The sequence below is a fragment of the Dipteris shenzhenensis genome, chromosome 26 (assembly GCF_047967505.1).
Source record: "Dipteris shenzhenensis isolate YYH24624 ecotype China chromosome 26, Dip_SZ_1.0, whole genome shotgun sequence".
NCBI lineage: Eukaryota > Viridiplantae > Streptophyta > Polypodiopsida > Gleicheniales > Dipteridaceae > Dipteris > Dipteris shenzhenensis.
Window position 1 is genome coordinate 2,475,938 of NC_141621.1, and position 26,603 is coordinate 2,502,540.

Sequence of the window (26,603 nt, forward strand, 5' to 3'; positions counted from 1 at the left end):
GCTACAATTGCTTTTTGGTACTTGGTCAAATTTTTGAGATACAAAATGACACCACACTGTCAACATATACGAATTTGCATCTCTATGCATTTATAACATGTACCATTCGAGCAATCATTAAGGGCGACATTATGGACCCTCCCACAAGGCAAATAGATAATGGCTCAAAGGAGTGCGAAATGAATGCCGTCAAAGAATCAAAGGGGATAGAAGACCTCAACTCTACAAACATGGCTTCATTGGAAGAATTGGGAAGCTCTTTTAATGTTAGGGTTATGATTCAACATAGACCTCAGTATCTTGAATTTGGGGGAGAGGAGATTTCAATCCTCTCTAGAGCTTCAAATGAGGTCAATAACAACGTTATGATGGCCATTCTCAGGTTTGATACAAACTTTTTCTCTGCTTGATAATTCAATATTTTGATTAAATCTAATAAGCTAATATTCATTTATTTGTTGGTGCAGTATAGTTATCTCACGATTTGGTAGAGCCGTACAAAACCGTGTGTATATGTTGGATTCCCTCCTTTCTCCTATACTTAGCGATAGTAGAAAGACAATAGCCGATGTTTGTAAATGGTTACAGCCTTTACATTTACATGGCGTGCGAGTCCTATTTATGGCATATCACGAGATGTAAGTATCATGGCAACCTTTATTTTCATCTTATACTGGCAACATTGTGTTAAATAATAATGGTTCTTAATTATTCGTGTAGGGAACATTGGAGTCTGGTGGTTTGGGACCTTGAAGACAACTATTGTTGGTTTGTTAACTCGATTGCAGGCTTTCATGGCTCAGTGCAAACGTAAGTATTCTATTAATCTGTTGTTACTTCTATATTATGTACCTTATGTAATAGACACACTAAGTTTTTTTAATATGTCATGATGAGCAGGTTGATTGAGAAGTTGGTATCTGCTATCAGAGAAACAGGACAGTACAAAGACTCGCTAGACTTCCAAAAGCGTTTAGTAGTAGAGCAAAAAGATGGGCATAGTTGTGGGTGGAGAGTTGCCTACAACTGCATGTTGATTTTCAAAGAAATTTTCTCACTTAAGCCACAGATCTCATCGGAAGACTCTTTGGAGCTCAAATATTCAAAGGAGGATATATAATTGTTTAGGGCTGAAATCATTTGAGACCTAATTGCTGCCATTAGAATACAATGTGCAACTGAAGCAATATCAGAGCTTGCATTTAAGGAAGAGGAGACTGAGTCTATTGTGAAAGCACTGCACACTACAGAAGAAGTAGAGACTCAATGTACACCTACAGCACCACAGCCTCCACTGGAAGCATCAAAAGAGTTACCACAACCTCTGCTTGCATTTAAGGAAGAGGATACTGAGTTTACTATGAAAGCACTACATACTACAGAAGAAGTACAGACTGAGTGTACATCTAGAGCACCACAGCCTCCATTGGAAGCATCAGAAGAGTTGCCACAGTCTCCACTAGAAGCATCAGAAGAGTTGTGATGCATGTATGATGCTGTGCTTGTATATATGCATGAGGAGCATATTCTCATGATGTTGTTTACTCCATGAATATTATGGTTGACATTTATTTGTTGCAATATATGAATCATGATGTAGTTTTTGTTGATTATATACCAATTTCTGACTTATTACTTAAGTGGCATTTAGTCATGATATTTATATATTTATTTCATGCACACAATTTTATGATATGAATGTGTGATGATGTGATTATTAGGAAATATAACCTTTTGTGATGAGAATTTTGATATGAATATGTGATGATGTAATATTTGTAATATATCTCATGGCAAAATATCAATTCCCAATGCTCCACTCACTTAAAGTACAGCATTCCCAATGCTCTGCAAAATTTTATTCAGTTGGACAGTCTCCACTCACTTAAAGTAGAGCATTTCCAATGCTTCTCTCACTTTATTCCAACCCTTATCCTTATCATAGCGAACACATCGTGCCTTAGTGCACTTGTATTCTTCCATCGTAGTCCTTCTACAAACACTCTCTTATTTCTTACATCCTAGTCCTTCTGATTAACTTGTATTCGTCTTTCACTTTACGTCTTCCCTCACTTTCTATCACTCTTGAAGGAGGGGCAGCTCACTGTGCATCCCTCGCTATCGCTCCCTCACTCTCCTTCTCCCACTTTCCCTCTAAGACAATGACTAGTTACTACCCGACTTCATTTACTGAACTCAAATTCTGTCTTAGATCTCTTTTGTATGGACCAATGAAGGGAAAATCATTCGAGGAGGATATGTTACGCACATGGCTGCTTGATTTGAACTCAGCAGAAGAGGTGAATATCCTTAGCTTTCTTTTTTGCTTCTTTTAATCACATACTTCTTATGCGAACGAGTTAAATTTTCGTATAGGATATGGTGGTGGCTAGAAGTTATATTGAAAAAAATGGTGAAGATGAGGAAAGCCAAGAGAGAAAAGAAGAGTTGTTGAATGCTTACAAGTCGGCGGAAGATTCGAAACAAGTTGTGAGGAGAGTCTATGAGGAGATTTGCGATGCCAGCCCTGGTTACGCATGGCCTGCAAGTTTAAAGTCTGCTTGTTTTCATGAAGCCAATGCCATAGTAGGCACTTTCGAGGACATATACTCTCTCTAATGACTTAATAGTCAAGTGATGAAAATTTAATTCCATAGAAATTTAAAGTAACTATGAAGTTTAATTCCATAGACTTATGTGTTTTCTAAAGTAACTGTAATAGATAAGAAATGAAACTACAGTTCCACAAAGACTTTTTAGTTCTCTAATGTAAAGTTGTAATAGACAAGAGAGACAAAGATGACATCTTCTAGGCTGAGCTAATGGAAGGTGTTTTTTAACACCATATGGCTTTGAGTTATATGATCTACTTCTTGTACAAATGTGTCATGCTTTTTTTTAAATGAACTCTAGTTTTTTAATGTACTCTAGTTTTTTTTCTAATTTGATTTTTTAAAATCTTACTTTTTGTCTCTTTAACAACATGAAGTCCTCTTTTTTTAATGTACTCTAGTTTTAATAACATGTCACGTCATTTTTTTTAATTTGATTTTTTAAAATCTTACTTTTTGACTCAAAGTTTTGTTTTATAAAAGCCTCTTTTTTTTAAATGCTTTATCCAAATTTATCTCACAAAACGAATTTGGACACTGCACTAGTCCAAAATTAATGAAATAGGTGTTTCACGTTAATTCAGAGCATGAGGTGATTCAGGCTTGGATATCAATCTCAATAGAAATCAGATTAGGTTCTTGGATATCAATCTCAATAGAAATCAAAGGGGGTGCAGCATGCAAGAAGAATGGGCTGTAATTAGGGAAGAGGGTGTTCACTGGAAAGCTGTCCATTCATGTCCTCGAGCTGTTTTCTCATCAAAGTAAACCTCTTCCAATACCAATGATTCTCCCATAGCTCCTCCATTTTGGCAATGGGAGTGCCCTTCGTTTCTGGGACGAGCAGCAGCGTGAAGACTCCCATCACCACCCCCCACGCAGCGAAGAACCAGAATATCCCGTACTTGAAGGCACAGAGCATCGACAAGAATGTCTCTGCGATTATGAACTTGAACAACATGTTGACAAACACCGTCACACTCTGGCCTGCCGATCGTAACTCCGGCTGCAGGATCTCGCTTGGAACCACCCACCCTAAGGGTCCCCATGAACATGTGAATGCGATCACGAAGATGCACACCATTATTACCTCTGCTCGACCTAGACTGCGTGGTAATTGCGCACTCCGGTCTCCATGCAAGCCCACGTTGAAGATGATTCCGATGGCCACCTGAAAGTTTGCAAACGTAAGTTCAATGTCCAGTCGCATGATTAATGCTCGTGTATCGTCCTGCAGAGAAAGATATAACAGTCGCTCTCGTTTTAACTTTCAATTGTGTGAATGGATGAAAGCAATCGCTCGCGCTAATTGTCACAAATCACTTTAATCTACTGTGTTTCTTTTGTGAATGGAGAAATCTACGGCGTAGTTATATGTGCGAAATTGTGATCGGTTGATAACTGATGTCTCTGTGAAAAGCTTGATGCAGACGGACTTCTGGCCGTTATGGCTGGACTATTCTTCTTTGAATTTTCGAGCTGGCATTTCCATGATCCCTTTCTGGTGCATGAGGCCTTGAGCCAAATTAATTCCGCCAACAGAAAGGGGGCCTCCATCTACGTTGAACTCTCACTTCATCGTTGCATGTTGCCTGAACGTCTAGCATAACGTCGTAAGGCATGCCTTTGGAATGAAGGAAACTAACCATAGTCAGGAACGTCACCACAGTACCGCCGAGGAGAAGCACTCTCCGCCCCAATTTGTCGACGACGTAGCTTGCTACTGAAACGCTGAAAAATGCTGTGCCTCCAATTATTACTGCTGAGTACAGAGCCGCGCTATCCTGAAACCCTGCTGCCTTAAAAAGAAAAGGGCCGTAGAACAGTATAGCGTCGTTACCAGACACTTGCTGGAAAAAAGGGAAGGCAGCTGCCAAGACTAGTTGGGGCCTATTTTTCCTACTCAACAATTGTCTGAACGGATCCTGCACGCAGTTCTTATTATTACATGACTCGACGAGGTCGTCAAACTCCGCGTCTATTTGGGCAGAGCTGTGTCTGATTTTGCGGAGGACCTTTTTGGCCTGCTCATGGTAACCTCGCTGGACCAAACCCATGGGTGTCTCAACAAGGATCAGGCTGGATAATGTGATAACGATTGCCGGGACACCAGCTAGGCCGAGCGACAGACGCCATCCCCATGGATGAATCGACGAGCTAAAGAAATTAACAAGGTTTCCCGAAAAGATACCGATTACAGTATTCATTGAGAAAAGCAGGGTCAATCCACCTCGCCACTTTGGCGGGGCGATCTCCGTTAGATAGAGAGGCACGGCCTGCCACAAGGTCAAACTCAGACTCAGTAGCTGTATAACAGTGGAAATTAGAGTTCTCGCTGTCGCTAGAGGTGTAGGTATAAAAATGCGAATTATAGTCAAGCCCAACGCTACCTGGTTCGCGAAGCCAATGCCACAGCCCAGGAAGACGCGGCCGCTAATCAACATGAATATGTTTTGCGCAGCGCTAGAAAGAATCGTCCCCGCGATGAAGAATATGCCTGCTACCAGCATCGACTTTGTACGCCCAAATTTTCTTGTCACGGTGGACGCAAAGAAGGTGGAGATGAGAGCGCTAATGTAGAGAGAAGAACTAAACAACTGAAAGGTTTGGTTGTTGTACTTGCAGAAGTTGTCCTGATGTTTGCTTTGCTTATTCTTTAGGACGGTGGGATAGAAATCGTTTAGAAAATCGTCCATAATTGAGACCCCTCCTGCAGTAACCAAACAGAGGATTCAGCAACGGAATAGTTATCACTTACTGTGCTGCTGAGCCTAATTTACGAAAGTTTTGGGATGACATACCTGCAACCACAAGATCATAACCATACATTATGCCTCCAGTAGCTGCCAGGATGCAGGAGAAGACGAGATATGGCGTGACCTTGACGTCATCTTGAGCACCTTTGGCCGTGGAGTCTGCATACACTGCCATGATTCTAGTTATAGGGCACTCACTCGACAGGTAAATACGCTAAGCTTTAAACGTCTGATTGTAGTAGTGAATAGCGGAATCATCCAACGGCAGATCTATTCTGCAATGGCGTTGAAGCAAATGATGCTAAAATGATCTGTTCAACTCAGATGGACAATGAATTCATTGTCCCTGTTAGACCCTCGCTGGAGTGCAACCTCCTGCATGTTATGAAGTTCTCAGGCAAAAGTTGTGCGAAACACGTTCATGTGAACCCGGAGGACAAACACACAAAAAGATACTTCGTTCGTCTCGCTAGAACTATGTTGCATTAAAACGTTCGTCGCGTAGGTGGTGGGAGCCGCCGGAAGGATATCGTTTTGGAGGTAGCCAACATAAAGGACAAAAGCATTTGACGAAATGACGTATGAATTCATATGCTTGAGACGCACAGATTCTTGGAGCACCGGCGAGCTTTGGTTGAGTGCGATCTTGCCCACGAGCATCTGTGCGGAAAAATGCTACAAAATGCATGTGTTCATATATTGTGTTGCTTACTTTCCCCCTCAATCGTAGATGCCAGCATTTGGCGTTATGTTTGAGATTAAACTCTCCGTATGAACGGACAAGCAAGTACTAAGTTGGAACAAATAGTTTCATAGAAAACTCAACAAATCACACAACTTGGGGTTTCAGATTCTTCAAGATTTTACTTGAGAATTTGCATATTGTTAAATTTTGCCGATTTTACAAAATTGAGAAAATATTGTTTACAACTGAAAGTGGAAACGTTGCAAGTTCATTGTATATATAGATTACAAGTTTTATGTTAAAGACTCTAACTAATGCTTTGCCATGGCGGCTTATACCTTTGTGTGATAAGACGGCTTAATATACCTTTGTGTGATAACATCCAAGGACTACCGATGTAGCATATTGCGAGAATGCACTCTTACCAAGGGTCTGCAATTCAAGGAAATCGGGACCAAGAGAAGTAAAATTACGTTTATAGATAGAGAAACCTTCAACTTTCTGCCTGAGAGGTTTTTGCTAGACGTTTCAAGATTCTAAGGCAAAAGATAAATAAAATATTAAAAATTAAAGAATTTAAAAATTGCAAAGGTAATTCTCATAGGTACATCCAAAAACTTGAAGTTTAAGATTGGGATTCTTGCCAGGAAGGCCCGCCAATTGGATGGATCAATTTTTTAAATAGGGCTATATAGTAATTTGTATGTAAGTTGATCAATGCAAGCTTCTCTTTCACACTTATATCACATGTGTTCTTTCTTCAAGCATGCTTCTCTATTCTAACATGCTATGAGATTTCCTCGTTCGATCCTCTGCCTCAAATAGCTTGTGTCCCTAACAAGGGGCCTCATCTCCTTACATTCCACTTTTCCACCATGTCCCCTTTAGCTTTACTTGCATACCTTGCAAATCTTCTTGTTGATTTTAATTTAAAAAGTAAACATTTTCATACATAAGGGATGCTTTATTCATTTCAAAGTTTACAGAAGCGGGGTATATAGGTTATAAATATTTGTAGGTAAGGGGTTTTCCTAATGCCCCTTGATCGCACTTGCTATATGCCTAGGGGGACCACTAAGAAATATGTAAGATAGCAAGTGCGATCAACAGAAGGGGTTTTATATTTTCATGGAGTTACAGAAAATATACATACATAAGGGGTTTTTTATTTCAAAAATTAAAAATTAATTTCATTCTTAAGGGATACTTTAATCATCTCAAAATTTACAGAATGGGTGTATATAATTATAAAAATCCATAGGTAGGGGGTTTTTTAATACCCCTTAATCGTACGTGCTATATGGGATTTTTACATAGTGGCCCCCTTGAGGGATAAAAAGACTTCATCTTCTATACAAACAAGTTTTTTTGAAAATTCAATTTAAAAACCCCATATTTAAATACATTTCTATAGCTTTACCTTAAAAGTTCTAAATTTGAAAAAACCCCTCCATTTGAATCCACATTGTATACCTACATATTCTAGCGTCGGCAGCATATCTATTAGATCAAGAAATTGACCAACACAAACCGGATCTGAACAATAAAGATGCAAATTTTAGTGAATGTATTGAATATTTTGGGATATTGTAATTGGGTTTTTGAAAGTATTTAAATTTTGATTTAAAAGCCTTTAAAACACAAAAATAACATTAATTTCACTTTTTGCACGAAATGAGCAAAGCGCATGGTATCTTATGTTTTTTATTTAAACCATGTGGTATTTTGTAGTACATGATACCATGCATTTCGGACACACGACCAACAAATTTTTGCAACATGTATGCATGCAATTGATCCAAAATACCATGTGGTAAACCAAAATATTATGCAATAAAAGAGCTTGGCCTATAAAAGGGTTTGGCCTCTAAAGGGGGGCCCTACTTCCTTTTATTGTATTTAGTACCCACTACATCGCCAATACTACAATTTACACTGGAATATTGCTGCTTATTAGAGGCTTATCATCAGTGCTTTTGGTTAGTCTTTATTCAAAGGTCTTATCGTCGATATTAGTGCGCTAGTTATATTCATTGATATTTCTATCAATATTACCATCAATAATAGGTCATAAAAACATTTCTACTAATGTTTATAATACTTTCAAAACTCTAGAAAACGTCAATATAAGCATCAATATTAATGTCAATAAGACTCTAGAATAAAACACATCACTAAAATAGCATTGATATCTACAATGATAATTTTGGACAAGTGTGGGCTTTCACCCTATAACTTGCAACAATGAAATTAAATGAAAATGTTTCACACCAAAAATAATTTGTATCAATCCAAGCCTCACTCGAATCTTCCAAGTTGCACTCATGAGATCAATGCTCATCCTCTCAGTCCTTAGTAGCCAAGTCTGTCACATCTTTAGCATGTAAATTAAGTTCTCCTAAATCAATGTCTAAGAAACCCTCTATGAAACTCAAAGTGTCTTCACATTCTAAAACTCTTGTAGAAGGTGTACTAGAATCTTTAGCTTTCAATACATCTATTTGTTGATCTTCCATTTCATGCTCCACTTTCACAGATTCAAATATATCTCACTTTCTAGGTGCAACTTGAATCATAAACCACCACTAGCTATGCACTCGATCAGGTGGAGAAACCACCTAAGATATAGTTGAGAAAAAATTCATGATATGTTCATGCAAGATTGAATGAAATACAAGGACAAGACACCAATATAAGAAAAGCACTTACTTGGTCAAATTGGAAGGGTGGAATAAATGTGTCAATAATGTCATACCAAAATATGGCCTTCGAATCATTTCATACCAAATATAAATACTTTGAATTTTCTAAAATTCACTTTCAAGATGTCTTGTATGGTTCCACCATAATCCATTTTGCCTACAATGAGCTTTGTATCCCTTGTACTATGGCCATGAGTCCTCAACCAAATGTGATGCACTTTATATCTATTTTTTCCACTTAGAAGTGAATAGCATATGTCCCCATTGCATTTAATGAAAGGAACTAAAGAGGTAATGGATTTTTATTTACCATATAGATAAAATTGTAAACATGTGCAAATAAAAGCAATATGATTACCCAGAGGGGTTACTAAGAAATATGTAAGATAGCATGTGCAATCAGTGGAAAGGGTTTTACAGGGTGGTTGCAAGATAAGGGGTCCACCTTTGTGCTACTTCGGCCAAAGTGTGACACCCAAAGCCTCCCAAAATACAAAATATTTGGTACAGTTGAGCAGCACGCAGCATACCTCAATTGAGGCATGGAAATACCTCGTTCATGCCCATGCATGCCATTTGAAGGTCATCCATTGTATATGCATGCATTAGCATGTGAATACCTCGAACTATCCATTTATGGGGGCTTATAAGGCATGATCTAGGCTATCCTAATGTCATTAATTTGATACCTCAATCGAGGTATTTGATTCATTGGCATATATTTTTTGGCTATTGGTATCATTTAGGCTAAGGGTGCATGAACATTTGATACCTCAATCAAGGTCTTTGAGGCATTGGCATATATTTAAGGCTATAGGCTATTCTAATGCCTTTTAATGTGATACCTCATTCGAGGTATTTGAGGCATTGGCATATATTTGATGGCATTTGGTATCATTTAGGCTAAGTGCGCATGAAAATTTGATACCTCAATAGAGGTATTTGAGACATTGGCTATTGGTATCATTCAGGCTATTATAATGTCCTTAATTTGATACCTCATTCGAGGTATTTGAGGCATTGGCATATATTTGATGGAATTTGATATCATTTAGGCTAAGTGTGCATGAAAATTTGATACCTCAATTGAGGTACTGGTTATTGGTATCATTTAGGCTATTGTAATGTCCTTAATTTGATACCTCATTTGAGGGCACATTAAGACATGATTAAGCAACGCGGTATTGCCTAATCTTGCTTTAGGAGGCTTATCGAGCATTTCATAACAATGAGCAGTCATGCTTGGGAGAAGCCATGTGTATTTTTCATAGATGAATTGCAAGACCTTGCACTGTCATGGATAGTTGAACTTGTGCAGTTTATCATAGAAGGTCCTATGGCAGATAAGAAAAGATCAATGTTGGTCATGTTCATGGTAGAATCAAAAAGGGATGCCTTATATGCGAGTTTGACATTTGCATTTGGGTATTTACTCTCAAAAGTATACCATGGTATAGTCCTACGCAATCTTATGACTGTCTTGGAAGGCACTGCCATTCAAGTCTTGCAACCTTTGATGTGCTTCTTATCCAGGGGTGGTGGCATCTAATCAAAATTCCTTTAAGGACTCTCAAGCTTCATTACTCTGAGGAAAATAAGGTTAAGCTTGATGTAGCACTACAAGGCATAGGCCATTTTCCGACGGAAATACCGACGCTTTTTACATTAAAAAATTTTTTTTTCACGGGCGCAAAGGTCGCTATAAAAGTCGTTAAAATCGTCGAAAAAGGAGCGTCGCTATAAACCGTCGCTATATAGCGACGCTATTAATCGTCGCTATATAGCGACGATGTAAACGTCGCTATATAGCGACGATAAAAACGTCGCTATATAGCGACTCTGTTAATCGTCACTATATAGCGACACTGGTAAACGTCGCTATATAGCGACGATTAACAGAAGGTAAAAAAAATGGTTAGTGGGGCTAAACAGGGCCAAAAGGAAGCCCTGTTTAGCCCCACTAACCTTTTTTTTTTTTTTGTAATTACAAAAGAAAGTTTTTTATAACAAAATTTCCCTTGCTTGCAGGGTGATACAAAATTGTTCTTGTGAACGATGAGGAAGAAATGCATATACATATACAACTGTGTTTGAAACAAAATTACCCTGTGAAAGGGCGATACAAAATGGCTCTAACGAGCGGATATGAAAAATGCTACTACCACTACTAATCCGAATCCGAATCCGAATCGTCTTGTTGGGCTGTTCCCTGGTCCGCGGCACCTGCATCTTCTCCCTCGTCCTCGACACCTGCGTCTTCTCCTTCGTCATCGGCACCTGCGTCCGATCCTTGCCCCTGTTGATCGCTCGTCTCTGATGATGGGACGCTTGAGCTTTGACCCTGAGAGTGAACCATATAAATCGAAAATTAGATTGGAACTTAAATTAAAAAGTGAGATTACAAGCAGGAGTAAACTTATACCGTGCGAGCAGCCACCTCAGCCCAATCGACTGTCGCTCCCATTGCCTCTTGCTCAATGAACCACGGCTTGGTTCCTATCCGAAATGCGCGCCGCGTCTCTGCATCCGTAGGAAGACGACCCATCGCAGCTTGCTGTGGATCCAATTTACGAGAGTTAGAGTTAGCTAAAGTGCATGTAATATGTAAGTAAAACAAATAGAACAATACATTAAATGGAAAGAAGTAAACTTACCACGGTTGCCTCGAACGCATACCGTCCACCTGCACCAAAGTGCGAAGTACCTACGACATCCAGCCGTCTCTTCGCAGCCCTCCTCTGACCCTCGAACATTTCAGGATGGTCCCTATTCTGCTTCTTCAAGAACTTCCAATCAGCTTTGTCTGCCCAGCTGGGTTTAGACAACCCCTTTGTAATGGAAGTACGCATGGTTGATCTGCGATGCTTTAGGACCAAACCCATGCGCTCGAGCATATAACTGTTATTAAACTCCACATTTGGCGGATTAGGAAATCTGAGTTTTAACTCATCGATCACCGCCTGCTTCTTTTGGCCATCTTGATACCGCCAATCGATATTTATGCCGCTCTTGAAGTGATGACTCATCAACCGCCTCATGGCGGCCATCACTGCTTTGCCCTTTTTATCTTCTATTATCTCTCCGGCAGATGTGATTTGATAGGAGAGATCCCCTGATGAGTAAGGGGGACTGACGGTAGCAGAGTTTGAAGGAGTGGAAGCTGCGTGACCGCTTCCGGATCGAGGAGTAGCTGTGGGAGTAGGAGAGGGAAAGGGACCTGACTGATACTGTGTCTCCGGACCAAGTGGAGACCTAAAGGAGCGTGAGTGTGCTGACTCGTCTACATCTCCTGAGTCAGCACAACATGAGCCGCCCATCCTACTCTTCCTTCCCTTGCAGGAGGCATGCGCAGGTGATGATCCCGCGGTCGAAGGGGCGCGAGGGGATGGCTGGGCTGTACGTCCACCCGTCAGTGTAGGGGAAGGAATTGCGGAGGTCCTCTGAGAGAGCAGAGAGAAGAATCTCGCTGCCTCCTCATCGCTCATCTGCGCTACAAACTCGTCGGGAGTCCCAACAAAGCCATGCGCGGCTAGCAAAGGAGTCCCCTGAGGGGTAGTCGCAGTGCTACGTGGAAGAGGGGTCGGACCAGGGGTAGTCACAGTGCTAGGACCGAGAGGAGTCGGACCAGGGGTAGTCCTCGGGGTAGTCGCCTGAGAGGAATCAAAGTCCTCTGGAGCATATAGATCGTGAGCTCTCCTCCTGCGAGGCTGTCCGTACTCGTCGGATGAGCGACGTGATCCCATGTCTAACATAGACACAAACACGAAAACAGAAAACAAATAAACAAACATGAGCATTCTCATAGGCATAGGCATAGGCAAGAAGAAAGAAGAGGGAAAGGAAAGAAGAGGGAAAGGAAAGAGGGAAAGAAGAGGGAAAGATAAGAGGGAAAGAAGATGTAAAGGAAAGAAAAGAATGAGAACGAGGAAATAGAGAATGAGAGAAAGGGAAAGAGATGAGGGAAAATAGAGAATGAGAGAAGGGGGAAATGAGAGAAGGGGGAAATAGAGTGGGAAATAGAGAATGAGCTTATGCAGAAATAGAGAATGAGCTTATGCTTCTCTCATTCTCTATTTCCGCATAAGCTCACGCATGTGCATGAGCTTATGCGGAAACTTAAGCATAAGCTCATGCACATGCATGAGCATAAGCATGAGAAGGATGAGTTTCCGCATGCTTATGCTCATGCGGAAAAAGAGAAGGAGCTTATGCAGAAAAAGAGAAGGAGAGAAGCATCTCTCATTCTCTATTTCCGCATAAGCTCCTTCTCTTTTTCCGCATGAGCTTATGCTTATGCTCATGGGTGAGCATGAGCTTATGCTCATGTTTCCGCATATGCGAAAATAGAGGAGGAGAGAAGCATAAGCTTCTCTCATTCTCTATTTCCGCATATGCTCACGCAAAAGAGAAAGAGAAAGAGCTTATGCGGAAAGAGAGAAAGAGCTTATTCGGAAAAAGAGAATGAGATCCGCATATGCTTCTCTCATTCTCTATTTCCGCATAAGCTCCTGCGGAAACTTCCGCATAAGCTCATGCTCATGAATAAGCATAAGCTCATGCTTATGCTCATGCGGAAATAGAGAAGGAGCTTATGCGGAATGAGAGAAGGAGCTTATGCGGAATAAGAGAAGGAGCTCATGCGGAAACTTGCGGAAACTTGCATGCGGAATAAGAGAAGGAGCTTCTCTCATTCTCTATTTCCGCATAAGCTCTTGCGGAAACTTACGCATAAGCTCATGCGGAAGAATGAGCATAAGCATGAGCTTATGCTTATGCTTATGCATAAGCATAAGCATAAGCTCATGCTTATGCTCATGCGGAAAAAGAGAGGGAGCTTATGCGGAAAAAGAGAAGGAGCATTTGCGGAAACTTGCGGATAAGCTCTTGCGGAAACTTACGCATAAGCTCATGCTCATGAATGAGCATAAGCATGAGCTTATGCTTATGCTTATGCATAAGCATAAGCATAAGCATAAGCATAAGCTCATGCTTATGCTCATGCGGAAATAGAGAAGGAGCTTATGCGGAATGAGAGAAGGAGCTTATGCGAAAAAAGAGAATGAGAGAAGCATATGCTTCTCTCATTCTCTATTTCCGCATAAGCTCTTGCGGAAACTTACGCATAAGCTCATGCGGAAGAATGAGCATAAGCATGAGCTTATGCTTATGCTTATGCATAAGCATAAGCATAAGCTCATGCTTATGCTCATGCGGAAAAAGAGAGGGAGCTTATGCGAAAAAAGAGAAGGAGCACTTGCGGAAACTTGCGGATAAGCTCTTGCGGAAACTTACGCATAAGCTCATGCTCATGAATGAGCATAAGCATGAGCTTATGCTTATGCTTATGCATAAGCATAAGCATAAGCTCATGCTTATGCTCATGCGGAAATAGAGAAGGAGTTTATGCGGAATGAGAGAAGGAGCTTATGCGGAAAAAGAGAATGAGAGAAGCATATGCTTCTCTCATTCTCTATTTCCGCATAAGCTCTTGCGGAAACTTACGCATAAGCTCATGCGGAAGAATGAGCATAAGCATGAGCTTATGCTTATGCTTATGCATAAGCATAAGCATAAGCTCATGCTTATGCTCATGCGGAAAAAGAGAGGGAGCTTATGCGGAAAAAGAGAAGGAGCACTTGCGGAAACTTGCGGATAAGCTCTTGCGGAAACTTACGCATAAGCTCATGCTCATGAATGAGCATAAGCATGAGCTTATGCTTATGCTTATGCATAAGCATAAGCATAAGCTCATGCTTATGCTCATGCGGAAATAGAGAAGGAGCTTATGCGGAATGAGAGAAGGAGCTTATGCGGAAAAAGAGAATGATAAGCTCTTGCGGAAACTTACGCATAAGCTCATGCTCATGAATGAGCATAAGCATGAGCTTATGCTTATGCTTATGCATAAGCATAAGCATAAGCTCATGCTTATGCTCATGCGGAAATAGAGAAGGAGCTTATGCGGAATGAGAGAAGGAGCTTATGCGGAAAAAGAGAATGAGAGAAGCATATGCTTCTCTCATTCTCTATTTCCGCATAAGCTCTTGCGGAAACTTACGCATAAGCTCATGCGGAAGAATGAGCATAAGCATGAGCTTATGCTTATGCTTATGCATAAGCATAAGCATAAGCTCATGCTTATGCTCATGCGGAAAAAGAGAGGGAGCTTATGCGGAAAAAGAGAAGGAGCACTTGCGGAAACTTGCGGATAAGCTCTTGCGGAAACTTACGCATAAGCTCATGCTCATGAATGAGCATAAGCATGAGCTTATGCTTATGCTTATGCTTATGCATAAGCATAAGCATAAGCATAAGCATAAGCTCATGCTTATGCTCATGCAGAAATAGAGAAGGAGCTTATGCGGAATGAGAGAAGGAGCTTATGCGGAAAAAGAGAATGAGAGAAGCATATGCTTCTCTCATTCTCTTTTTCCGCATAAGCTCTTGCGGAAACTTACGCATAAGCTCATGCTCATGAATGAGCATAAGCATGAGCTTATGCTTATGCTTATGCATAAGCATAAGCATAAGCATAAGCATAAGCTCATGCTTATGCTCATGCGGAAATAGAGAAGGAGCTTATGCGGAATGAGAGAAGGAGCTTATGCGGAAAAAGAGAATGAGAGAAGCATATGCTTCTCTCATTCTCTATTTCCGCATAAGCTCTTGCGAAAACTTACGCATAAGCTCATGCTCATGAATGAGCATAAGCTCATGCTTATGCTCATGCGGAAATAGAGGAGGAGCTTATGCGGAAAAAGAGAAGGAGCACTTGCGGAAACTTGCGGATAAGCTCTTGCGGAAACTTACGCATAAGCTCTTGCGGATGAATGAGCATAAGCATGAGCTTATGCTTATGCTTATGCATAAGCATAAGCATAAGCATAAGCATAAGCTCATGCTTATGCTCATGCGGAAATAGAGAAGGAGCTTATGCGGAAAAAGAGAATAAGAGAAGCGTATGCTTCTCTCATTCTCTATTTCCGCATAAGCTCTTGCGGAAACTTACGCATAAGCTCATGCTCATGAATGAGCATAAGCATGAGCTTATGCTTATGCTTATGCATAAGCATAAGCATAAGCTCATGCTTATGCTCATGCGGAAATAGAGGAGGAGCTTATGCGGAATGAGAGAAGCATAAGCATAAGAGAATAAGAGGGATGCGGAAATAGAGAATAAGGGGGAAAGGAAAGAGAGAAGGGAAAAGAGAGAGGGGGAAAGAGAGAATAAGAGAAGAGGGAAAAAAGAGAAGGGGGAAAATGAGAAAAAGAGAAGGGGGAAGAGAGGGTTCCTACGCCCATCACTGCAGCTAGCACTTAAGGCGCTAGCTGCAGGCAAATGCAAATAACAAAAAGCTTAAATGGAAAGAAGAGGAAGCACTTACCTATAAAAGTATGTCCCGCTCGGTGTAGTGAACTGGGCCCACAAAAGAGAGACTATGTCCCGCTCGGTGTAGTGGACTGGCCCTACAAAAGAGAGAAAACAACCCATTTTTTCAAATAAGATGTTAGTGGAAAGAGGAGATCACAAAAGCAACTTCTTGAAAGGAGACAAGGAAAGAGAAGATTGAGGAGACAAGGAAAGGAGGAGATTGAGGAGAAGAGAAGGAAGAGAAGGAAGAGAAATACAGAAAGAAGAGGTGAGTTTCTTTCTTTCTTTCTTGAAATTTCGTTTTTTGTTTGAATCCTTTCTAATCAAGCATGAAAACTAGTTTAAAACTTTAGCAATACAAGTAGAAACACTCACAAAACCAAAGCTAACAAACAAACAACCTACATTGTTGAAAAAAACTCACCTTTTAAAGAACTTTCTTTCTGGAAACCAAAGAGGGAAAAAGGAGAGAGAGGGTGCACAAGAGGTAGGAGGAGGGTGAGGAGTGGGAAATAGGGTAGGAGGTTGCTTGGAATAGATGGGAGGTCAGTGAAAATAGGTGGGAGGAGATTTTGGAGAGCTTAGTTTAGAGATTAGGAAAGCTTTGAGCAAAACGCCGCGGGTTTCGCCGTTTCGGGTTTTAACCCACAGCGTCGCTATATAGCGACGCTTATTCGTCGCTATATAGCGACGTTTTCAATTAAAAACGTCGCTATATAGCGACGCTTTCAATTAAAAACGTCGCTATATAGCGACGGAACAGAGCGTCGCTATATAGCGACGCTAACTGTTTGTTTTTTAATGAGGCCTCTTGTGACTCAAACATGCTATGCCTATAATTGTCAATATCTCCTCTTACTACATAGCCTTACTATATAGGATTTTTTGTTTCAATCCTTACTATATAGCGATGTCATTCTTTTTATATAGCCTCAAGAGAAGCTCAAATTAAACATGCTATGCTCATGATTGTGTACATCTCCTCTTCATGCTTATGTTTTGGTTTTATAAGTGTAGATGGAAGGGACGAGTGGAAGCTCATCCGATGATGCGCCAACGCCCGGGAGCACGAAGTGGCTTACGGAGAGGTTATATTGTCATTGCACTCATTGCAAGCGAGAAGTACGACATCAACGTCGTATTATCATGCGCCACTTGCGGATGTATGGGGAGGAGCCGGAACCAGTACCCCCCGTTGGTGTTGCACATGTTGATGGATCATCGGTAAGTCAAAGCTATTTAAGTTCGCAATCTTATTGTATACCCGCCGGAATTAGAAGATCTTCTATTTACACGAATGAGCTTATGACAGGATGACGAGGGTGACGAGGGTACACATATACCTTCTCACTTTCAACAAGACTATAGTCTCCCAGATGACGACGAGGGTATGGTCGACATGATGGATTCCATTTTTAGGGGCACTACATCCCACGTACACGTGATGTCAGAGTCTGAGGTGAAAATGCGAGAGTTGCAATCAACACAATTGTACGAGGGTGCCAGGATGTCTAAACTACGTGCTTGTCTCTCAATCTTGAATCTACAAGTACAGTATGGGTGGTCGGATACAAGTGTCTCGGCCTTAATGAGGTTAGCCCTTGCATTAATTTGATTGACTCATTATTTGGATATTGTTTGTTTTGAGAATCATCATTTGGATAGTGTCTTTGTCATAGGTTGCTCCAAAAGATGTTGCCTGCACCAAATACCATGCCCGCATCAAGAGATGAAGCGAAAAAGATGCTAACAATGGTGGGTATGGATTATGATACCATCCATGCTTGCCGTAATGATTGTATTCTCTTTCGTCGTGAGCATGGAGATTTGGCTAGTTGTCCAAAGTGTGGGGAACAACGATATAGAGATGACTTGCAGGGTGAGAGGATACCGGTAAAGGTCTTAAGACACTTTCCCATCATTGCAAGAATACAACACATGTTTCGATGCAAATCCATAGCGGAGTTGATGACATGGCATGCATCTCATCGGTCCACTGATCACACATTGAGGATTCCCGCAGATTGTGCGGCTTGGAAGCACATAGATAATCAGTGGCCGGACTTTGCGAGAGAGCCACGCAACTTACATCTTGGGCTAGCCATGGACGGCGTGAATCCTTTCGGGTTACGCTCGACATCTTGGTCAACATGGCCCATAGTCGTGGTGAATTACAATATCCCATTATGGCTAACAATAAAAAAGGGACACCTCATGCTTGCACTACTTGTGCCAGGAAAGTACAAGGCAAGAAACATGGACGTGTACATGGCACCTTTGATAGAGGAGTTACAGATATTATGGAGAGGAGTGCAGGTCTTTGATATTTCCAGAGCTCCTAGGCATACCAATGATATTTCCGTCAGGGGTATCTTGATGTGGACCATGCATGACTACCCAAGATATGGAGAGTGCGCAGGTACGTGGTTATGTCTTTACATGTACAATGAGGGATTATGCTTTTTTTACTCTCTTTTGCACGCATGTCTTGTACTAACATATTCATGCACGCGTGCAGGGCTTGCTACAAGTGGGTACCATGCTTGTCCTGTTTGTGGACCCGCTCTGAAATCGCTTGCACGCTACTCCAAACACATGAGGAAAAATGTTTATGAAGGTCATGCTCGATACCTTCCGCTCGACCATCTCGCACGTGGAGGTCAGCTTGATCCACCACCATCATATTTAAAAGCAAGTGATTGGATTCAAGCTTGGAGGGAGAATGGAGAGGAACCTCCTCCTGGTATGAAGAGGCTATCGATCTTTCACGAGCTTCCTTATTGGGGTCAGTTACAAATCAATCATCTCGAATGTGGGGGCTACCATTTGGGCACACTTGGTTGGTTCCAAGGACTCGAGAGGAGTGCGAGAAGACTTGCGTGCTATGAATAGGATGTCTCGTTTGTGGCCCCAAGTGCATGCTTCAGGAAAAGTTGTCCTCCCGAAAGCAACGTGGATCCTCTCTACGAGGGAGGAGGCAGCGATCAAGGCAGACATTGCCTCTTTTCAAACACCGACAGGGTACATGCGTTGCTTGAAAGGAGCATTTTCAAAGGACAATAAGCTTAGTGGCCTCAAGTCCCATGATTGGCACAAGGTCTTACAGGTATTCTAAGTAGAATTAGTGTACCGATAATAGTGATGCATTAGCGTAATTATTATTATGTTATATTGTTGACATGATTTCATTGTTGCTTTGATAGTTCATCCTTCCAATTACAATAAAAGGGTGCTTACAAGAAGATGTTAGAAATGCTATATTCAAGATCTGTGGTATTGTGAGGTATGCTTACTATCAATTCGCATTATCTATTTTCTTCATGGACATGTGAAATAGGTGGATATCTCAAATATCTTACATATGCATGGACATGTGAAATAGGTGGATATCTCAAAAAGAGATCTCTATATCGAGCATCGAGAAGGCTAGGGTGGAATCCATCGAAGCCGTATGCTTGCTTGAGAAGCACTTTCCCTCAAGCATTATGACAACTCAAGTCCACTTGCTTGTGCACATAGTTGATGAGGTGGCTATAGCAGGTACCGTTCATAATCGATGGATGTTTTTTCTCGAGCGGTTTATGAAAACTTTAAAGGGGTTTGTAAGACAAAGAGCAAGACCAGAAGCAAGCATGGCAGAGGGATGGCTTGTGCAAGAGTCATTAGTATATATCACAGAGTTTCTTGCATCCACGGATCCTGATATGCCGCAATCTTGGCGAGGTCCCCCAAGGAAAAGGGATTGAAAGAAAGATGAGCGAAGAGCAAATGGAGAAATTCAATAAGTTTTGTATCCTCAATAGCCCTGAGATGCAGAAGTGGATTGAGAGATATGAAGTGGCCAAAGCAGAAAGAATAAATGCAAGGACGAGATTCAGAGTAATGTACAGGCGATCACAACCATATCCACGAGATCTGGCTCTTCTCCCTACTCACATGTCACTTGATTGGCTACAACTAGCTATACGTAAAGCCGAACGTGATGGAGAGACAATAAACGAGCGCGAGCGGGAGTTATCATCTGGATGTATGGTGCATGTAAGTTTCTTATCTCTTGATGTAATTAAGTAATTATTTGTGGCAATATATGCTATAAAATAGGTGCATCTTCATTGTTTTAATGATGCTCTTTTACAGTACAAAAAGTACAGTGCATTATGGTCATATGGACGACATTTTCGCATAGAACGCATCGATTCAAAGAGAGTCACGTATGATTGTGGAGTCATGGCTAACTTCACACAAGATAGCCGAGCAAGTGCTTCGGATACCAATCTTCTCTCCTCACAGTTGGATTATTGTGGAACCATACGCGACATCTATGAAATTGATTTCAGACGATTTACTATTTTCATTCTTGATGTAAAATGGTTTAGAACTACTTACAACGGTCCCCATGCAACTGTGAGAAAAGATGGTAGCGGTCTCTTTGCAATAGACTCCACCAAACATTGGACCGATGAAAGTGATACTTTTGTTCTTCCCGAGCACTGTGAGCAGGTGCATACTAATGATTTAATTAGTCGAAGCTTTCGTTTTTTAAGTCCATTGATATATATATAATTGACGACATTTGGCACGTGATTTTTCATCTTCAATATAGGTGGTTTTTCATCCGGATCGTTCTGATCCAAGATGGTGGTACGTGATCCAAGTTGCACCACGAAGTAAGCAGATTTTTGAAGATCGAGATGTGGATATGGAGATGCCACTACCAAATCCGGATCCAATTGATGAATCTAGCGAAGAAGATGTAGATCACCATATGAGGCAAGAGGAAGATGCGCATAATGACATCGCACGGGAGGAGGATGGAGATCACGATATTGACGAGGAAGACAACAATCGTCAAGATCAATCACCACACTTAAGCTTAATTGAAGAAGATGATCAAATACTTTTAGGTGAACGTACGATGCTAGAGTACGATGATGATATAGGAGATCAACTCGGTATAGAGTTGGAGATAGACTTGCTTGGCGCCTTAGACTTGGCTCAAGATGAAACAGTTGATGTAAATGCTCTTATTTAATTTGATTTTTCTCATCTCCAACTTGGACATGAATATATGAGCTTCAAAGGCTTGATGTACATGCTCTCATTTTTTATTTCTCTATGAGCTCAAACATGTATGAAAATTTAAAAAATTTTGTCATTGGAAGAAAATAAATTTTAAGGCTAAAAAAAAAAAAAAAACCTCTCTGTAAAACGTCGCTATAATATAGTCTCAGTGTCGCTATATAGCGATCTTTAAAAGTCGCTATATAGCGACTTTTACTAAAGTCGCTATATAGCGACCTTTCAAAGTCGCTATATAGCGACCATTACTAACGTCGCTATATAGCGACGCTTATTAAAAGTCGCTATATAGCGACGATTTACGACACCCGATTTTTATACCGACGATTAACGCTAAGCAGGCGCTAATCGTCGGTACGTAAACGTCGCAATAGGATGCGTGTGTAGTAGTGTAGCAATGGTGGATTATAGAAAGCTGATGGATCCTAATGTGATACTAGAGATGACAAAGAATTTACTGAATGATGGGTGGGAAGTAGCATTGTATCGATGGGTTTTGCAGCTGAGAAATTGCTACGCCAAGGTAGAAATGTAAATGTTATTGATACCTCCCATCAGATTGAGTTCTTTGACACATATTATAGTTGCACTACCTTGTTTGAACAATAAAATGTCAAAGAAGAGGGTAGTGAGGAAAATGTCGAAGACAAGAGGGTAGTGAGTTTGAGGGTGGTGATTCTAGCTCAGGTGATGATGAGGATGAAAGCTCTAAATCCGATGATTTACACCAAGAATAAATCTGCACAAAGAATAAGGGTGATCAATTATCAACTAGAGTCAAGGAGGTTCCACTCATCATACAGGATGGCCCATGATAGGAAAAGGTAAGGCTAAAGAGGTGGAAGCACTTCCCTTGAAATTAAAGGTAAGGAAGGCACCCTTGATCTTGGGTGAAGGACATGCAAATGATCAACCAAGGAAGCCTTACCCGAAGAAGGTATGGATGAGGCAATGACCAAGAGGAGTTACTAGGACCTTACAGACTCTAGAGTAGCCTAATAGTCAGGAACCTAGTAGCCATGACCCTACTCACCAAGAACTTAGTCATGAGACTCTAGAATGATCCTACTAGTTAGGTGCTTGGAACTGAAGAGCAAACTACTGAGGACCTTGCTATTGAGATTCTAGAGCAGCCTATTAGTCAGGACCCTGGTAGTCAAGGGTGCATTGAGGACATTGGTACTGTCTTAGAGCAGCCTATTAGTCAGGACCCTCATAGTCAAGGGCTTGGCATTGAGGACATTGGTACTAAGGAACATGATGGCTGATGGCTTTGTAATCACAAGTTTTGAACTTTGCAAGTTTTGAACTTCTATGTAAAGTGAATATCTAATAAAAAGCTAACTACTTTTTTTATTTCTTTACTCTCATTATTGTGTATAAAGATTGTTTATGAGGCCCATTTTGTACTTAATGGTGTATTTTAATGTCAATGTATTTGTATAGTTAAGTGTGTTTTTTAATACCAAGTGAGGTGTATATGTACACCATTTACACATAAAAGGATTTATGTACACTACCTTTCTAAGGGGTTTATGTACACCACCTTTCTAAAAGAAATGGTCATAAAGGTGTGTGCACACCACTTATACATAAAGGTGTTTATTTACACCACCTTTCTAAGAGAATTGGTCATCTATTGATGTTCTTAGGTGATAGTAGCTCAATTCATAAGAAGTTATAAAGATGTTTATGTAGACCACCTTTGTAAGAGATTTGGTTATGCATTGATGTCCTTAGTACTTACTCACCAAATCTTTTGTTTTGAGTTATCAAATCTAGTTCAAAAAACAACATTACTAGTATATTCAAAAATTTTGGACTGTTTTTTAGTCCATTTCTCAAATTGGACTTTACACAAGTCCAAAAATTTTGAATAATGTGTTTGAAGAGTTCTTTGTGCTTGCATATCAAAATTTTCACATTGTAATATATCACTGAATGTTTCAAAGTCTCCATTTGGATGTTTTAACTGTACTTTAGGATTGATCACATTGGTGATTATCACTACACATCTTGTCTCACCACAACGTTGAAAATGACAAACGTTCATACGATCAAGACTATGTATTTATCCAAAGGCTACTACTTCATTCTTCTCACATAACACCACATCTAAGCCCTCTATTAGGGTGAATATCTGTAAATGCAAGAAAATATTAAGATTAGCACAACTACCAAAAAACCCAACAAATCTCTAATTTATAAGATTTAACCCTAGAAATGCTCAATTTTTATATCAAATCAAGAACAAAACCATTCCTTAACCCTCCTAAACTCTAACTCTAAACTATAGATCATAAATCTTAGACCCTAGATCGTAAATCCTAAATCCTAGATCTTTAAATCTATAAAACCCTAAACCATTAACCCTAGACCCTTAACCCTTGCTCCTAGACCCTAAATATTAAACCCTAGCTAAACCCTAAAATGCAAGCAATAATATATATATATTTATTTGATTTAAGCAAGAGGTTGGAGTGCTCCCAACCTGTTGGGTGCACCCCCAACCTATTGAGTGAGCAACAAGCTGGAGGTGCACCCATCATGTTGCTCAACTCAGTAAAAAATAATGATTTGAGCAACAGGTTGGAGTGCACACAACCTATTTCTTAAGCAACAAGTTGGGTGCACCCCCAACCTATTTCTTAAGCAACAAGTTGGGTGCACCTCCAACCTGTTGAGTGAGCAACAGGTTGGAGGTGCACCCAACTTGTTGCTCAACTCGATAAAAAATAATGATTTGAGCAATAGGTTGGGGTTGCACCCCACCTATTGCTCAAATCAGGAAAAAATACTAATTCGAGAAATAGGTTGGAGTGCACACAACCTAGTGTTATTGGGGGTGGATCCCACCTGTTTCTCAAATTAGTAAAAAATATTGATTCAAACAACAGGTTGGAGTGCACACAACCTGTTGCTTAAGCAACAAGTTGGGGGGGTGCATCTCACTTGTTTCTCAAATCAATAAAAAATACTAATTTGAACAACAGGTTGGAGGGCACACTGCCTATTTCATAAGCAACAGGTTGAGTGCATCCCCAACCAGTTGCTTGAGCAACAAGTTGGGAGTGCCTCTCACCTATTTCTTATATAAGTAAAAAATATTGATTTGAGCAACAGGTTGGAGTGCATGCAACTTGGTGTTGTTGGGGGTGACCCAACCTACTCCTCAAATTACTAAAATTACTTATTTGAGCAATAGGTTGGGTGCACCCCTATTGGGGATTTGATTATTATCATTTTTTAATAAATAGAATATTTATTCTTTTAAATAAAATAAATAGTCTACGAATATGAATAAAAAGAATTTTACTTTTTAAAAATATATATAATATTATTTATTATATTAAAATATTACTATACTTTATTATAACAGAGTAGCATGACTCATGTATGACATACGATGGGTTAGAGACTTACCTCAGGTCTCAAGGTGGCCTTTAATTTCTTCAAATCGAATCTTAGCATTTCTTCCAGATGGAAAAATTGTGTAAATTTGTAACATCTCTCTCTCTCTCTCTCTCTCTCTCTCTCTCTCTCTCTCTCCCTCTCTCTCTCTCTCTCTCTATCTATCTATCTATATATATATATATATATGTGTGTGTGTGTGTGTGTGTGTGTGTGTGTGTGTGTGTGTGTATATATATATATATATAGATAGATATGTGTGTGTGTGTATATATATATATATATATGTATATATATATATATATATATGTATATATATATGCTTTTTACTAAATTTACTATATTTCAAATTTCAATGAAAAATATTTTCTTAAACCAATGCATCCATCTCTCTCTTTTCTTTGAAACTTGAGAGTGTGTATGTGTGTATGTGTGTATAACTGTTAACAAAATTCAAGTACATTTTATTAATGAAAAATTTATAGATAAGGGATTTTAAAAATAGGCCTTGAACGCATGTAATATAGAGCGTTTATACATAATGACTGCTCGAGTCATTGACATGCTCATAGATTTTAAGCTCATATTATTTACCAAGTTTATATCTCACAAGACGGATGCGTCAATTTTACGAGCAAAAACCTATGAGCAGGTTTATCCGAGCGTGTTTTTCAAGAGATTTTTAAAAATGTTTTTCTTTAGGAAACATGGTTTTTACACTTTTATTTTCACTAGAACTAGATCCCTTTATCATAAAAATATACAGACTAGTCACTCATTCATTTTTACACAACATAATTTTCTTATTTAGAGACATCCCTTTGTACCCCTGTTATTACCTTAAAAAAGTGTTGATTCCTTTAAGAAACATTCCTCATAATCACTCTCAATGTAATAATACTATGCATATATAATTACTTATTAACACAGTTATATCATATGGCAATATCTTTTTAGTGTTTTTATAGCATATTTATGGACATGTTTCTAAAGAAGTTTAAATTACTATAAATAAGTATTAACTTGGGCTTATATATCACTCTCATAAAATACATGTAATATTTAATACTATATATGAAAGATTTTCCAAAATATAACTTCATGGATGTGCTCAAATGGGGTGTTCCGATCAATTTGAGTGGTTGAATGACTATATTTGGACATTGGATATGAAAGTTATGTCACTTTTAAAAGTGCTGTCCAAGGTAGTTTCGCCAGCGAAACTACCTTGGGAGACTTGCTTCAAAGGGGTTTCGCTGGCGAAACTACCTGGATGGCTTGCTTCAATGAGTTTTCTTTGAAGAAACTCTTTCATGAAGATAGGTTGAGAGAGGGTTTTCAATGTCACCCCCTATTAAGTAAAAGTTGTAAGAAGGATCATAAGGGAATTTTCATAGAGAAGTCTACTCGACATGTGGGTTTCTTCAAAAGCCATCCCATTATGCTCTCACCATTCCTACAGATTCACCTAAAGATTTTTGTATAAAATAGGCATTGCTATAATACTTTGCATATTTCTAAGTGAAACTATGTTTTCTTCTGATCGATTTTTGCCATATTTATGCATAGTTGGAAGCTTTTTTTTTCCTTCGCTTGGACGCTCGGAAGATTTCGCTCAGAAAATGCTCGTCCCCCTCACAAGTAAATGAAATGTCATTACATTGACCTAAGCATTGGAGAAAATTATGCTAAATGCTATATTGTACTAAGGTCTTTTTTGTTAATGATTTATGCAAACCTAAGTAGGAGTAGGACTAGGAGCCACTTACATCTTAAAATAGCATAACCATTTAGCTTTACTTTTACTAGCTTACCAAAATAGTTACCTTTACTATCTTACCAAAACAGTTTGCAAGGTCTTGTATGATTATTGGAAATGTATGTCCTAATTGAACTATCATGGTGCAATCAAGAACAAAACCATTCCTTAACCCTCCTAAGCTCGAAACTCTTTTTAACCATAGATCTTTAACCTTGGACCCTATA

The 26,603-nt window shown here is 39.8% G+C and overlaps 1 protein-coding gene across 1 annotated transcript; it reads right to left on the reverse strand.

The window, feature by feature from the left end:
- Positions 1 to 3,312: 3,312 nt before the first annotated feature.
- LOC147884529 (sugar transport protein MST4-like) lies at positions 3,313 to 5,543 on the reverse strand. Its single transcript, XM_087398001.1, has 4 exons — positions 5,414 to 5,543; positions 5,003 to 5,322; positions 4,259 to 4,888; positions 3,313 to 3,783 (listed from the first exon to the last, which is right to left on the reverse strand). The coding sequence occupies exons 1-4, from the start codon at positions 5,541 to 5,543 to the stop codon at positions 3,313 to 3,315; spliced, it is 1,551 nt and encodes a 516-aa protein (XP_087254127.1).
- Between the last annotated feature and the right edge of the window lie 21,060 nt (positions 5,544 to 26,603).

What these genes read in the sequence shown, in the direction of transcription:
- LOC147884529 (XM_087398001.1), bottom strand. Translation starts at nt 5,543, where the DNA reads ATGGCAGTGTATGCAGACTCCACGGCCAAAGGTGCTCAAGATGACGTC. An exon ending in GCATTGGCTTCGCGAACCAG is followed by an intron (nt 4,889 to 5,002) that starts GTAGCGTTGGGC and finishes ACCTTGTGGCAG; the next exon opens with GCCGTGCCTCTCTATCTAAC. An exon ending in TGGTGACGTTCCTGACTATG is followed by an intron (nt 3,784 to 4,258) that starts GTTAGTTTCCTT and finishes GCAAACTTTCAG; the next exon opens with GTGGCCATCGGAATCATCTT.